Raw genomic sequence first — 13,976 nt, forward strand, 5'->3', positions numbered from 1 at the left:
GTCAAAAACAGACGCCAAAAAAGAAACTTTGAAGAAATAGAGACAGTCCTGGGAGCAAAAGAGAATGTCAAAATAAGCAAACAAACAAAAAAAACTTAACATTCTTTAAAAATAAGACATAATTTACATCCCAAAAACATTAACAAAATACAAAAAAGTATACTTAGAGAACTAGAAAGAGCTCTTGGAAATTAAAAATATAACTGAAATAAGAAACTCAGTAGGTGAGCTGGAAATAAAGTTGATGGAAAATAGTAAAGGATATATTGAAAACACAGAGATTTAATCCAAGAGTTCCAGAAAGAGAAAGAGGAAACTGGGTGGAAAGAAATTATCAAAGAAATAATAGAGGAAAGCTTCCTTGAATTGAAATTTTCATAATGAAAGAGCTCTCTTACTGCCAAACAATGTTAATGCAAAAAGACTCACATTAAGAGACATCATTATAAAACTTCAGAATATCTGGTTAAAAAGACTTTCAAAATTTTTCAGAAGAAAAAAGAAAAATATCAAGAATCAGAATAAAAATCTTTTCAACAACAATACTAGATTCTAGAAAACAATGGAACAGTAACTTCAAAATTCTAAGGGAGATTTATTTCAGCCTGATTTTCCATAACCAGAAACAGTCTCAGTCAAGTGTGAGGATGGAATGAATGGCATTCTAGATACGAAAAGATTAGAAACATGCATTTTCCTTGCACACTTTCTTAGACCCTCCATCCCTATTTCCCATGGCTATCTACACATATATTTGCTCCAGTCAGGACAGATTTCCTACAGCTCATTTCCGCCATGGTACCTGTTTCCTGTGACCTTCCTCCACTCATATGCCTTCTCCTTTCCTCTGTGAAAACCAAATCTCCTACACGTTCTTCAAGAGCCAGTGCAAGCTCCACTTGCTTTGAAGCCTTTAGGCCACACACGTCTGCAGTGATCTCTCTACCTTTTGACCCTTCTCAGTCTCTAGAATCTTCACATGCATTTTGCTACTCTTCTCATTTTATCTGGCATTAGTCTCTGTATATGTCTGAATTCTCCAACAAGATTGGAACAGTATCTTAGTGTGATAGCAAAATAGAAAGTGCTTGGTAAACATCTGATGTTTACCCAGTTAATTAGGATAATCTGATTCCTGAATCAATTGTCTTTTCATGACACCATATTTTTTTTTTTGAGAAACAGACATGGCTTGTTTATTAGAATGCAGAAAGTATCTGTATCAAGAGCAAGACAACAGATGAAATTGTATTTCTCAGAAGAAGCAACAAATTACAATTTCGCAAACATAACAGGTGATTTCAAAAAAGATAAAATTTTTTTACAAAGAAAATTATCTTTTTATGCAAATATTTTGGGCTTTCATTCAAAGGAAGATTATTTCATAAACTCTCAAGAATTTATGGATAAGAAAACCTTCAGGGCTTCCCTGGTGGCGCAGTGGTTGAGAGTTCACCTGCCGATGCAGGGGACACGGGTTCGTGTCCCGGTCCGGGAAGATCCCACATGCCGCGGCGCAGCTGGGCCCGTGAGCCATGGCCGCTGAGCCTGCGCGTCTGGAGCCTGTGCTCCGCAACAGGAGAGGCCACAACAGCTAGAGACCTGCGTACCGCAAAAAAAAAAAAAAAGAAAAAAAAAAAAAAAAAAAAAAAAGAAAACCTTCAACTTTGCAAGTACAAAAGTAACTTGGAGGCTGACTTTATATTATTTTGAATTCAATAATGAACAATGACTGTGTTTACCAAACAATTGTAGATCATGATTGCAAAATCAAGTCACCCTAAGAAAAAAAAAGCATATCATGACACACCCCATGGCAAATGTCCTTTTCTGTTTTTAATCAGAGGATGATACAAGTCAACTCACGCCACGTCTCACTATTATTTTCTAAATTCTATGCAAACAGGACAAGGCTTCAACTGAAGAGAGAGAAGAATGAAGAGCCTTCTTCTATTTTTGGTCCTTGTAACATTTTCTTCTGCATTTCCCACAGACCGAAAGATGGAGTATGAAGAAAATATGAAACTGGCTCAGGTACTGTCTCAATAAATGTTATTAATGACTATCAATAAAACTTTTACTTTATTGATTGTATTGGGACTTAAAAAGACAGCTAGTTCCTACCAAAGAGTTCTGAACTTTCTTGTGAGGAGCTGCTTTTCCTTTCCTTGGCTCTAAGGACATCAAGGAACTTTGAGGGGTGGAGAGTAGGGGTGGGGTGGAGGACAGGCAGGATTTGCTACAACTTTAAGCAATAGTTACAAGTGAAGGGATAGTGAGAGTAGAAAGGGTCAGCTCTGAAAGAATGAAGGTCTCCATAAAAGCATTTGAAGACCAACCAGGAGAACCCAACTATATTTTGGAGCCACTTATCCCTATATGTATGAAAAACACATTGTTTTGGAGATTCCCTGTAAAAATCAGTCCAATTTGCCATATTTGGTGAAATTATTTATATTTGAAAAATGGATAATCACATCTCCTCTAGAATTTGTTTCAAGGAAACACCAAAATGAAAGTAACAGCAACAATATGTAAGACACAAGATAATATAACACACAGAAGAAGCTTGCTTCTCTTCTGTGGAAGTTTGGAGTCTCATGGGCTGTATGGGTTTAGCCAGTTCTGGTCACACATAGCTCAATGAGTTCTTGAAAACTGAAAACACAGGTTGACTCTTTGCTTTCTTCTTTGTTTTCTTCCTCTCTTCTTTCTTCTCTCACTCCTTCCTTTCCCTTGTTACTTATTTCCTTTTTCCCTCCTACTGCCAAAAAGGATTGCAGAAAATTTTGTTTTCTCCTGAGATGGAGATCTGCTCTCCTGTAGTCTGTGCCTTTTTTTGTCTTTTTGGTCAGGCATATCTCAACCAGTTCTACTCTCTTGAAATAGAAGGGAGTCATCTTATTCAAAGCAAGAACAGAAGTGTCATAGACAGCAAAATTCGTGAAATGCAAGCATTTTTCGGATTGACAGTGACTGGAAAACTGGACTCAAATACTCTTGAGATCATGAAGACACCCAGGTGTGGGGTGCCTGATGTGGGTCAGTATGGCTACACTCTCCCTGGGTGGAAGAAATACAATCTCACATACAGGTAATGCTACTGCCCCTAATCTAAAGGAACATGAAAATAATCTCCAAGGAACAGAAATAATAATAGTTTATTTTACTGAGCACTTCCTATGTGCATGGCACTTGATAGATTTTATTTATTCCATCCTTCCAAGAAATTTGTGACATAGGCATCACTGCTATTACCACCTTAAACACAGAGAAACAAAAGCTTATTTACCATAGGCCATTTTACACAGCTCTTCTCAGCAGACTGGCTCTGGCAGATATGCTCTAATCTCTAGCCTCTGCCACCTCTATAAAAGCTCAGGACCAGGATCTGCCTTCTGATTGCAGATGCTTAAAGGTACAAATGAAGTGTGCTCAAGGGAAAATGGGAAGACCCTGGAGCACAACCAGTTCATGTCAGAGATGTGTGTGAGTCAGATTGTCACATCTAAGGTGGACCCCAGACATCTCAAGGACAGGGAGCTGGCTTATTGGCAGAAAGAAGATGAAGTGCACCTGTGACCTGAGATAGAGTCAGTGACTTTGACCACTGCTCTAGAGCCTTCCTGGCTGGCCCTAAAGAGTCTTTCTGATAGTTCTTCCTTTATCTTGGGATTGAGATAAAAATATGTTTATCAAGATAGGGAATATAAACTAGGGGAAGATATTTTCCTGAGTAACAAACTCTTTGTGGCTTTCAAGTGAGACTCTTAATATATGACACAGACATAAGACTGATTTCTACAAGCCGTTTGAGAAAATAAATCTCAATTCTTTTTAGAAGATATTTATAGTACAGTCATATACACAGCAAACACATACATGAGATTAATGATCTCCCACTTAAGATGTGATCTTAGGGAAATCATTTAACCTCTTTGAGCCTCATTTGTTAAAGTGTGATAATACTACCTGATGAATAGGGCAAATGAAAGATTGAATTATATAGCATACGTAAAAGTACCTTATTTAAATAGTAAAGTAGTGTACAAATGTAGCAATAGCACTGTACCAAAAGTTACTGCCGCATATAATTGATGACATAGAAATTATTTTCTTTCCATAGTATGTGTTTACATGCATGTATAACCACCAATTGATATATTTTTGTTAATTTCTAAGAATTGTAAACTACACTCCAGATATGGCACGAGCTGATGTGGATGAGGCTATCCAAAAAGGTTTAGAAGTGTGGAGCAAAGTTACTCCACTAATATTCACCAAGATTTCCAAAGGGATTGCAGACATCATGATTGCCTTTAGGACCCGAGGTAAGGTTTTCAGCAGAGAAAACTATATGGCTATTTTCATCCCAGGAGCTTTGAAGATGCTGATCCTTTTTTCCCCCATGAATTGTATCTCAGTCCATGGTTGGTGTCCTCGTTATTTTGATGGCCCCTTGGGAGTCCTTGGCCATGCCTTTCCTCCTGGTCTGGGTCTGGGTGGAGACACTCACTTTGATGAGGATGAAAACTGGACCAAGGATGGAGCAGGTGAGCCCGATTTTCTTTATGAACAAAATTTTGTTATTCATACAAATTCCTAAAGGAATAGCTTTGCAACTAGTTGCTTTTTACTTCCCAATTTCCCTACGATTTTTCATATTCCAGATGACATTCATGAAAGTGTCCAATGTCTATTCAAACCATTGTGCTTTTCCAGTTCAGAGCCTTATCCACACAACATCTTCATAAAGTTGCTAATCCTGTTATGATCAGAACATTCTTCCCTTACTCAGATGTTCTTTCATATACCCACAATGCCTGAAGGGCCACTATGTGCCTGGAACTGTGCAAGGTGTTGTACAGACCACTAAGTTGTACTCAAAAAGTTCCAGCTCTTCAGAGGTTCATGATCTTGTGTGATGTATAAAGCCTAGACCCACTCACCACCATACAAGGCAGACTGTGCTGTCTGTTATACCCATGGCAGAAGTCATCTCTGGCTTGAGGACTGAAAGAAGACTCTGGGGAGGTGGTGATTCTAAGTTAGTGATTGAAGGATGCTGTGTGGGTTCATGGCCCATAGGAAGTCTGTTTATATGCATGAACCTCTTCTAGCTCTTGCCTGTCTGCCAAGGTATTAGACCCTGGTCTTTATATTTGGCTTATTTTTTCAGACTAAGTGGGTTGATTTTATTTCTTTTCATGGGCCTCCCTGGCACTAAAATAAGAGATATTTTAAAAACAAAAACCAAAATTTTACTATAGTAAAAATATGTGCTTCAAATGAAGGAGCAGGTTGAGTAGACTCTCGGGTTCTCCCACTCTTTTTTTCTAGCATTGACTACGGTCATCTTGGGTCTGGCATCTGGTTTCCCAGGTCCCAGGAAAGTGGAGGCTGTGTCTCTCTGGTGGATGGTACGCAAGACCACAATTCAGTCCTGACCAAGTAACTCCAGACAGTCTGTGGGTCAGTTTTACAGTTTCTGCAAAACTGAAAGCCAGTGACTCAAAATGATGTGTGGCCACTCCTTGCTAAGTCTGATCATGTGATGTAATTGTTTTTCCAAGAGCTAGGAAACAAAGAGGGTAAAGAACTCAGTGCTGGCTGAACTTCAGGTACTGGGGTAGTCTGGGATTGGTTGCTGCCACTGCCATGTGAATTACATCAAAGACAAGAAAATGAAAGAGGTGGGGTGACACCATGACCCAAACAACAGAATAGTTGAATGGACCATGTCTGTATGTCCTTTTGAAACATGTCCCAATATTTCTCTGGATTTGGCCTAAAGGCAGTGTGGATATGTGCAATCAGGCAGTTATAGGAAATATCTTAGTGCTCACCAAAATCAGAATGACTCCACTTTGTCAGCCAGGATTTACTTTCATATCTAGAGGTAGATATGAAAGTTTCACTGTCATTTTATCCCTATTAATTCCAATACTTAGTAGTAAAATTACTATTACGCATACTGCAACAGGCCCCTAGCCAAAGGGGATGTGTGGGGTCGATTGCAAAAAAGTCCAATGTGATCTGTGCCTCAAGTTGGCAAAACTTGCTTGAGCAAAGCAGAGGATAAATATAGTCCTCCACCAAGTTCTGGGTGGATAGCCAGGCAACAATACTAAAATGGGTTATCTTCTAACTACTTTGCTACATTCCCTCAGCTTTGAAATTTTTGGCCCTGGGGGATGTCCAATCATATAACTCTTACCTCACTGACGTAGAAGGGAAAATGCCTTCCTGTTCTCTAATGAATACATAAAATCTCAAGCATATGTGACCTCCAATCAGATTTTTTAAATAGAAAATTTGGCAATAATGTATAATATATGATTACCTTCTTTACGTATATGTAAGCTCTCTCTATGGAAAGGGCACAAAAGTCTTAGTGTAACTTCCTTAAAAGCAATAGACAACCGTCATCTGCTAATCCCACTGTTTGCTAAGGGGAGGACAGTCACTGCGTGGTGATGTCAGAGGAATTTGTGCACATAGAGAGGCTTTCCTGAGAATCTCCCAAAGTGAGGTCAGTGTCAAGCCTGTATGTGAATGTAAATGTTCTACGCACACATAGGCACTAAACAACTGAAACAGACCTCAGAGACCGCTACAGATGCAGTGTTGGGATGGAGAAGAGCAGTGGTCTGTGGCTTGGCAGAACTTACTTGCAGGAAGATGACACATGTTATCTGTAATAAAGGTGAAAACACTTTGCAAAGCACTTGCCTTTAGCTAACATTCAGAAAGTGTTGTGGCACAGCTAACCATTCGATCATCCACATAAAAACCTGGATATCCAGCAACCATCACTAAGCAGTTTCTCAGTCACCAGGAATAAAAGATGATTAAGACATGGTCCCTGTACCGACAGGGTACGCAGCTTGGTGAAAGAAATAGACAATGCAGTACTTATCTGCAAAGACAAAATTAAGCACTGAGTCTACAGAAGCTGAGAGAGGTGCAATTAAGTCAACCTGGATAGGAGCTGGGGAATAAGAGAAGCCTCATGAGGGAGATGGCTCTAGGGGAATCCTGAGGAATACATAGGATAGCTGGGAGAAAGTGGGGTGAGAAAGTAATACACTGGGCAGAAGGGATGGAGATATGGAGACACAGAGATTAGAAAGAATATGGCATAGATGAGAAATGCAAATGATTCAATATGGCTAGCTCATGGAATGTGAAAATAAAATATGAGGCTGGGAAAAAAAGCAGGGACTAGTTCATGGAAGGCCATGTTTAGGTATTTGGACTTGATCCTACAGCCGATGGAGAACCTCTGAATAATATAGGTAGGAGAAACATGATCACATTCAGCAGCCTAAAAACAACCAAAGACTGGCGGCTTCTCTCTCTCTCTCTCTCTCTCTCTCTCTCTCTCTCTCTCTCTCTCTCTTTTTTTTTTACTACTATCCATTTCTGAGACACCTGTTTCCTGCCATCTGTTAACTCTGGGTTATATTTCTCCATGATGTGACTAATGCCAATTATCAATCTTGAAATATTTCCCAGATAAATGATGGTGAATATGTTATAAGAATTATCTGCTGTTTGGCAAGCCTTTTCTTCATTTCCCTCAGTTACTTCCTAATCTCAGCTGCAATCATTCTCCTTCTGAATGACTAATGTACTCATGTTTTCCCTGTTTTTGTTAAGGATTCAACTTGTTTCTTGTGGCTGCTCATGAATTTGGTCATTCACTGGGGCTCTCTCACACCAATGATCAAACAGCTTTGATGTTCCCAAATTATGTCTCCCTGGATCCTAGCAAATACCCACTTTCTCAGGATGATATCAATGGAATACAATCCATCTATGGTGAGCAACAAATCTGAATATATGTGAACTGAATTGAAAGCCTTCCAGGGAGGAAGTTGAGAAAATCACTTCTTGAAATATTATCATGAAGAAAATATTCTCTTGGGTAAGATCCTTCTGTAGGTATTTCTACATGCCTTCTTAGTTCACTAAGGTATTTCTTTTCTCATCAAAGGAAGTCCACCTAAGACACCTGCTAAGCCAAAGGGACCCACTGTACCCCATGCCTGTGACCCCGATTTGACTTTTGATGCTATCACCACTTTCCGCAGAGAAGTAATGTTCTTTAAAGGCAGGTAAACCCATTCCCTTAAACACCTCAACTTCCTATGAAGCTTTTTCTTTTCAAGAGATTTGGGGATAAGAGAGCTGTGGGGGTAGTGAGAATATGTGCCTTTGCTTTTCATTTTATAACTGCCCATATTGTTTGAATGTTTTATTCTGTGCACATATCTCTTACTTGTTTGATAAATTAATTTTTAAATGTTTTTAAGCAAATTTTAAAATTGCCATTGAAACAGAGTCTACTTTCAGTGACTTCTTAGCTAAAATAACACACCACTCCTGGTGGTGTGCTGGAGGTGGCTTATACTATTTCAGGATCCAATTGTTAAATTTTCAAGAATTTTGTAAACTAGTTCACATCACTTTGGTAGCTTGAAACTGGCCATGGTTGGAATATTTACACCCTGGAGATCATCAAATGATAAAAATTAGGTTTTTTTCCTACCTGGAGAGCCAATTGTTAAATACGCATCGACAGACCTTTCCTTGAAGCCGAATCAACAGTGTTAGCTGTGGTAGGAAATCTCTTCTCTCACTATGTATAATTTACTGCACTTAACTTGCAACGTGGTGTGTCAATTATGTATACCATGACCATATTTTCAGAACAGAGTATCAAGACATACACCATCTGACAAGGATATAGGGGCAAAAGAAAAGAATATCTGAAATCAGACTCCTGCCACCCACAACTATGTAGCACTGTAATTACATGCTGTCACCACCATGCTCTTAATAGTTGAGGCTGAGAGACCACTTGTCAGGGATGGGTAGCCAGCATGGGAAGGAAAATGGACTATATGGATTTTTCAAGTCCTCCTCATAGGCTCAGAACTTTACAGCCAGAAGGGAAATCTGAGGAAATATTTAGCCATGTGAATAATAACATTTCTTTATTCTAGCAAACATCAGCACCAAAAAATTCTTCTTAGATTGCTTGGTATTGGTTTAGAATGTTGGGAATTGCTGCTTTGGCAAAAATGAGGTGATTGAGCACACTGAGAACTATTTATGAGATTTCCATGGGTATTTTGCTACTCTAAGTTCCCAAAAGAGTGGGCACAAAGTCATGTCCTGACCTTGGTAGTCCAAAGGGTAGAATTGAACTCATAACCACCTAAATTTGCTGAGGAAATTTGTATTAATGCCATAAATTGTTTGAGGAAAATATCAACCAATTAGATAAGGAACAAGTGTCAGTTTGCAGCATTTTCATTGAAATAGATATATATACACTGTGTATAAAGTATGGTTTTCTGTCTAACACAGGCATCTATGGAGGATCTACTATGATATCACTGATGTTGAATTTGAATTGATCTCTTCATTCTGGCCATCTCTGCCAGCTGATATTCAAGCTGCATATGAGAACCCCAAAGACAAGATTCTGGTTTTTAAAGGTAATTTTACCCATCATTATTCCTCTTCTCCTTCTGGTTGCCTGAACTGTTCAGTGGGTATTTTAGTGCAAGGAATACAATCTTCATGAATGAGCAAAACAGACAGGGCTTCTGCCCTGACCTTAGGTTCCTATCCTAAAGAATAACTATCCAAGGATTCTCGGTGGTTGTGAAGATAAACACCATCCCAACAGCACAGGAGAAAAGAAAACTGTATAACAAAAACTAAAAGGTGTTTTTTTCTGAAAAATAAAGGTAACCCATTTCTCTTCTATGTTCCCTTTTTACTCGGGTTGCTAGACATGGCAAATAAAAATAAAAGATGCTTTGAATTTTGGACAAACAACAAAATAATTTTTTAATATAAGTATGTCCTTTGCAATATTTTGGATATACTTATACCAAAAATTAGTCATTGTTTATTTGAAATTCAGATTCAATTGGTATCTAATATTCAAATTAGCAACCCTACTTTTTATATGGGTTTCACCAGATTACTTGCCTTTGAGAACACTTGGGTGCTGAAATTTTGGAGAACATGTCCAAATATACTTGACTGTTTTGTCAGAGTTGGAAAGAATTAATACAATGAATTCAGTTGACATGGGTATGCACACTACTAACTATAGGTATGTATTATTTGTGTAATGTTAATGACATAAGCAGCTAAAGAAAGCAGTAAGAATAAATGGAGACATAAGATTACTAAATCTCTAAGCACTGAACCTGAAAGGAACTAAGCATCTAATTATTTTCAAACTTCTTAAGACAGCTATTTCTCCCTTTAGGAAATAAATCAGAAGATAATCACTTTCTCTCTTCCTAGATGAAAACTTCTGGATGATCAGAGGATATGCCGTCTTGCCAGATTATCCCAAATCCATCCATATACTTGGATTTCCAAGACGTGTGAAGAAAATTGATGCAGCTGTCTGTGATCGAAACACAAGAAAAACCTACTTCTTTGTGGGCATTTGGTGCTGGAGGCAAGTCTACAGACAATTGACCCTTTGTTTTACTCTGGAAAAAAATATCCAGATAACTTTACTTTAACATGGGCAAAAATAAAATTAACCTACAGTCTTCCTAAAGTGTTATCTTGAAGGCAATCTCAGGTGGATGGCATTCACCAAACAAAAGAATGTTTCAATCAGTTCAAAGATCTTTCTCCAAGTTAAAAAGATAAAATCATAAAGCTGGTGATGCCAACCAAACCACCAATGACAAACATATCTAGTCAAAATCTTTGAAACTCCAGGATGAGCTCTTATTTTGATTTAACAGTTCCACAGAATAGCATCAATCTGGCAAATTATGTGGCTTTTTCCCCTCATAATTCCTTGCTTTCAAGACATTATAAGTGATTTAACCAAACATAATCTTTGCCATTTTTATTTTATTATTGATCCAACTTGTTTTCTTCCAGTAGGACTACTTTTTTTTTTCTACATCTTTGCTTGACTCCAAGGAGGCAGTAAAAAACTAAGCCCTCCCCCTCCAAAACTAAGATCCCCTGAAAACCTTTCAAATCCATGTCTCCAGGTATGATGAAGTTACCCAAACCATGGACAAAGGGTATCCACACAGGGTGGTAAAATACTTTCCAGGAATTGGTCTCCAAGTGGATGCTGCTTTCCAACATAAAAGTAAGTGCCTGACTATAAGGATACTTGGAAGACTTTGCTGACTGTGAAATAAGACAGCATGAAATCTTAAATGTTTCGATTTTAACGTCATTTTATTACTCTAGAGTACATGTAAATAATAATAAACTTTAATCTGAGGGCCTTATCAAAAACTGAATAGTAAGTTCTGAATTATATTCTCTGTCATACTATTTCAAAACTGCAAAAAGTACCAAAATTAACTATCACTGATCCAAGATACCTTATAAAAATACCCCCGAAGAGGTTTAAGTGTGAAAAATGACTAAGCACATGAAGTGAGTAGTGATTCTCAATCTTAATGTACATAGTTTAATATACATAGCTTGGGGTTATGAAACTACAAGTTCCTTAGAGTTTCTGAGGCAGTAGGATTGTGGGTAAGATCCAGGAATATATAGTCTTAAAAGAACCTCAAGCAATTTAATGCATCAGTTCAGCTACTATATCTTCAGAGACAACAAACCAGACCACGCAGTAAGCAGGAGTCTAAACATGTTTTTGAGTAACACCATCTGTTATTCTTGTGAAATCTAACATGGAACCTCAAAAGCTATAACAGATTAACCAGAGCAACACTAGGAAAATGAGGATGTAGGGACCAAGGCCATACTCTCATTTCTCCCCCTCTCTGAGACACTTTTTTGAAACCTAGTTTGAGAACCTCTGGCATAAACCACAGTCTGACTAGAAAGGTAGTAAGCCCTTGAAACTCATGTTTCATACCTTGGCTTTTTTTTCAGGGAAATAAAAATAATATTTCTCATGTGACTGAGCAGAGTAAAATGTATCTATATATGTATCTATATAGTTACACATTTATTTTCTCTCCATATAATGTTCAGTCATTTTATTCTATATTCATAAAATTTTAAAGTGTGGAATCATTGTATAGTGGTGCAAAGTAACTAATCATAATTCTCTCTCTCTAGGATTCTTCTATTTCTTCCGTAGATCAAAGCAATTTGAATATGACCCTAAGGCAAAGAACGTTACCCGAATAATGAAAACCAATACTTGGTTTCAATGCAGAGAACCATTAAATTCATCATCTGATTTTACTATCAGCGAGGAAAATGTACATTCAGGGGGAGTGGAGATGTTTTATCATAAGAATTTAAACTTGCTTATTTTCAGTATTGTTCATGTGCTGAAAAATTACAGTTATCAATAAATTCATAGACCTAAAATAAAGCTCAAGGGGTCTTTTAATCTGAACTCTGCTTCAAAGGAGAATAGAACTATTCTTTAACATCAAGTTGCCAGTCCTAGTTCTAAATATCTATCTAGTTAAGAGTCAAACAGCTTTTTGAGCTTCCTGATTCTTTTTACAGGAAGTTATGTATAAACAAAACTCTCACTGGACTTTAAACATATTTTATGCTCTGTAGGCTTGAAGAAGCAAGACGTTTGTTATAATAACAAAATACTGAAGACATTTATTAAACCAATCTTTAGCATTCTATTTTGTCTGGACCTTCGGAGTTGGAGAAGCTTGATAAACTGCATCCCTCATCCCTACCCATGTTCTGAACCAACTGAGAAATAACATACAGTTGGGAGAGTAAAATACCACCTTTATTACTGAAAAGCTTATATTGGAGAATGTATCTGTGGACAAGCAAGCTTCCTAATATCAAATTCTAGAGTGAGCTATACTTACAAGTCATGGGAAGAACTGGAAAGCACCATGCCTCCCCAAGAAAAAGTGAGCTGCCTACAGACTACATGGAGCCCAAAGAGAAAGAAACAAGGATGGAGCTACATGTGTCTAGTTTCTGCTCCCAAATTCACCATTCAAATAAGTTATTCTACCTACCAAAGATAGGAGTGAGAGCCTAGAGAGATGCAGGAAGTGTTACACTAAAGATGATCCCCCAACAATTAAGAAACTAGCAGGAGTAGGAAAGTAGTGTTCCTTCCAGCCCCCCCAACCCCACCCCAAGCATAGACCAATACAATGAATCATTCCTTAGAAAGTTTAAAAGCAAGTTGTGTGCACACTGATCTCATATAAAAGAAATGTAGAGATTTCTTGTGTTTCCTGTGTATATGGGTCAACTGGGCTTAAACCTATTGGTAGAAATTTCCTTTCATCTTTATATGTATCTGTTGTATGTTTAGAAACCCAACCATGTACCTGTTGGTTAAGTTTTACCTTTACACCCTCAAAGCTAAATGCTTAGCAAAGCTCTACATTAATTTTCTGTCCCAAAAGATGGGAGGTTGTCAGTTGAACTTGATTCTGATTAGGTGATGGATTGAGTAGTGTCAACTGATAGAAAATAAGCACAGAATATCTCAGGAATTCCTACAGTTAGTCCTCCAAATCACACATTTTTTTCCTTGGGTTAAGTATTACCAGATTCCTAAAAGAAAGGGATATAAGAGGAGCTTTAAGATGGAGGAAGAGTAAGAAGTGGACATCACCTTCCTCCCCACAAATACATCAGAAATACATCTATATGTGGAACAATTCCTACAGAACACCTACTGAATCCTGGCAGAAGAACTCAGACCTCCCAAAAGGCAAGAAACTCCCCACATATTTGGGTAGGGTAAAAGAAAAAAGAAAAAACAGAGACAAAAGACCAGGGATGGGAGTGGCGCCAGTGGGAGAGAGCTGTGAAAGAGGAAAGGTTTCCACACACTAGGAAACCCCTTCACGGTTGGAGATGGAGGCGGGGAAGCTTCAGAGCCACAGAGGAGAGTGCAGCAACAGGGCTGCAGAGGGCAAAGCAGTGAGATCCCTGCACAGAGGATCGCTGCTGACCAGTGCTCATCAGCCCGAGAGGCTTGTCTG

The 13,976-nt window shown here is 38.2% G+C and overlaps 1 protein-coding gene across 1 annotated transcript; it reads left to right on the forward strand.

Annotated features, from left to right (window-relative positions):
• Nucleotides 1-1,935: 1,935 nt before the first annotated feature.
• Nucleotides 1,936-12,347, forward strand: MMP27 (matrix metallopeptidase 27). The gene is made up of 10 exons (XM_065882583.1): nucleotides 1,936-2,034; nucleotides 2,856-3,094; nucleotides 4,183-4,331; nucleotides 4,425-4,553; nucleotides 7,663-7,824; nucleotides 8,000-8,120; nucleotides 9,379-9,509; nucleotides 10,336-10,495; nucleotides 11,052-11,155; nucleotides 12,106-12,347. Exons 1-10 carry the CDS (start codon nucleotides 1,936-1,938, stop codon nucleotides 12,345-12,347), a joined length of 1,536 nt encoding a protein of 511 aa, XP_065738655.1.
• Nucleotides 12,348-13,976: the final 1,629 nt, after the last annotated feature.

This window comes from Phocoena phocoena, chromosome 8, assembly GCF_963924675.1.
Source record: "Phocoena phocoena chromosome 8, mPhoPho1.1, whole genome shotgun sequence".
Classification (NCBI taxonomy): Eukaryota; Metazoa; Chordata; class Mammalia; order Artiodactyla; family Phocoenidae; genus Phocoena; species Phocoena phocoena.

Coding starts and splice junctions, on each gene's coding strand:
- MMP27 (XM_065882583.1), top strand. CDS start 1,936: ATGAAGAGCCTTCTTCTATTTTTGGTCCTTGTAACATTTTCTTCTGCA. Junction 2,035..2,855: donor AAAATATGAAACTGGCTCAG/GTACTGTCTCAA, acceptor CTTTTTGGTCAG/GCATATCTCAACCAGTTCTA. Junction 3,095..4,182: donor AAATACAATCTCACATACAG/GTAATGCTACTG, acceptor TTAATTTCTAAG/AATTGTAAACTACACTCCAG.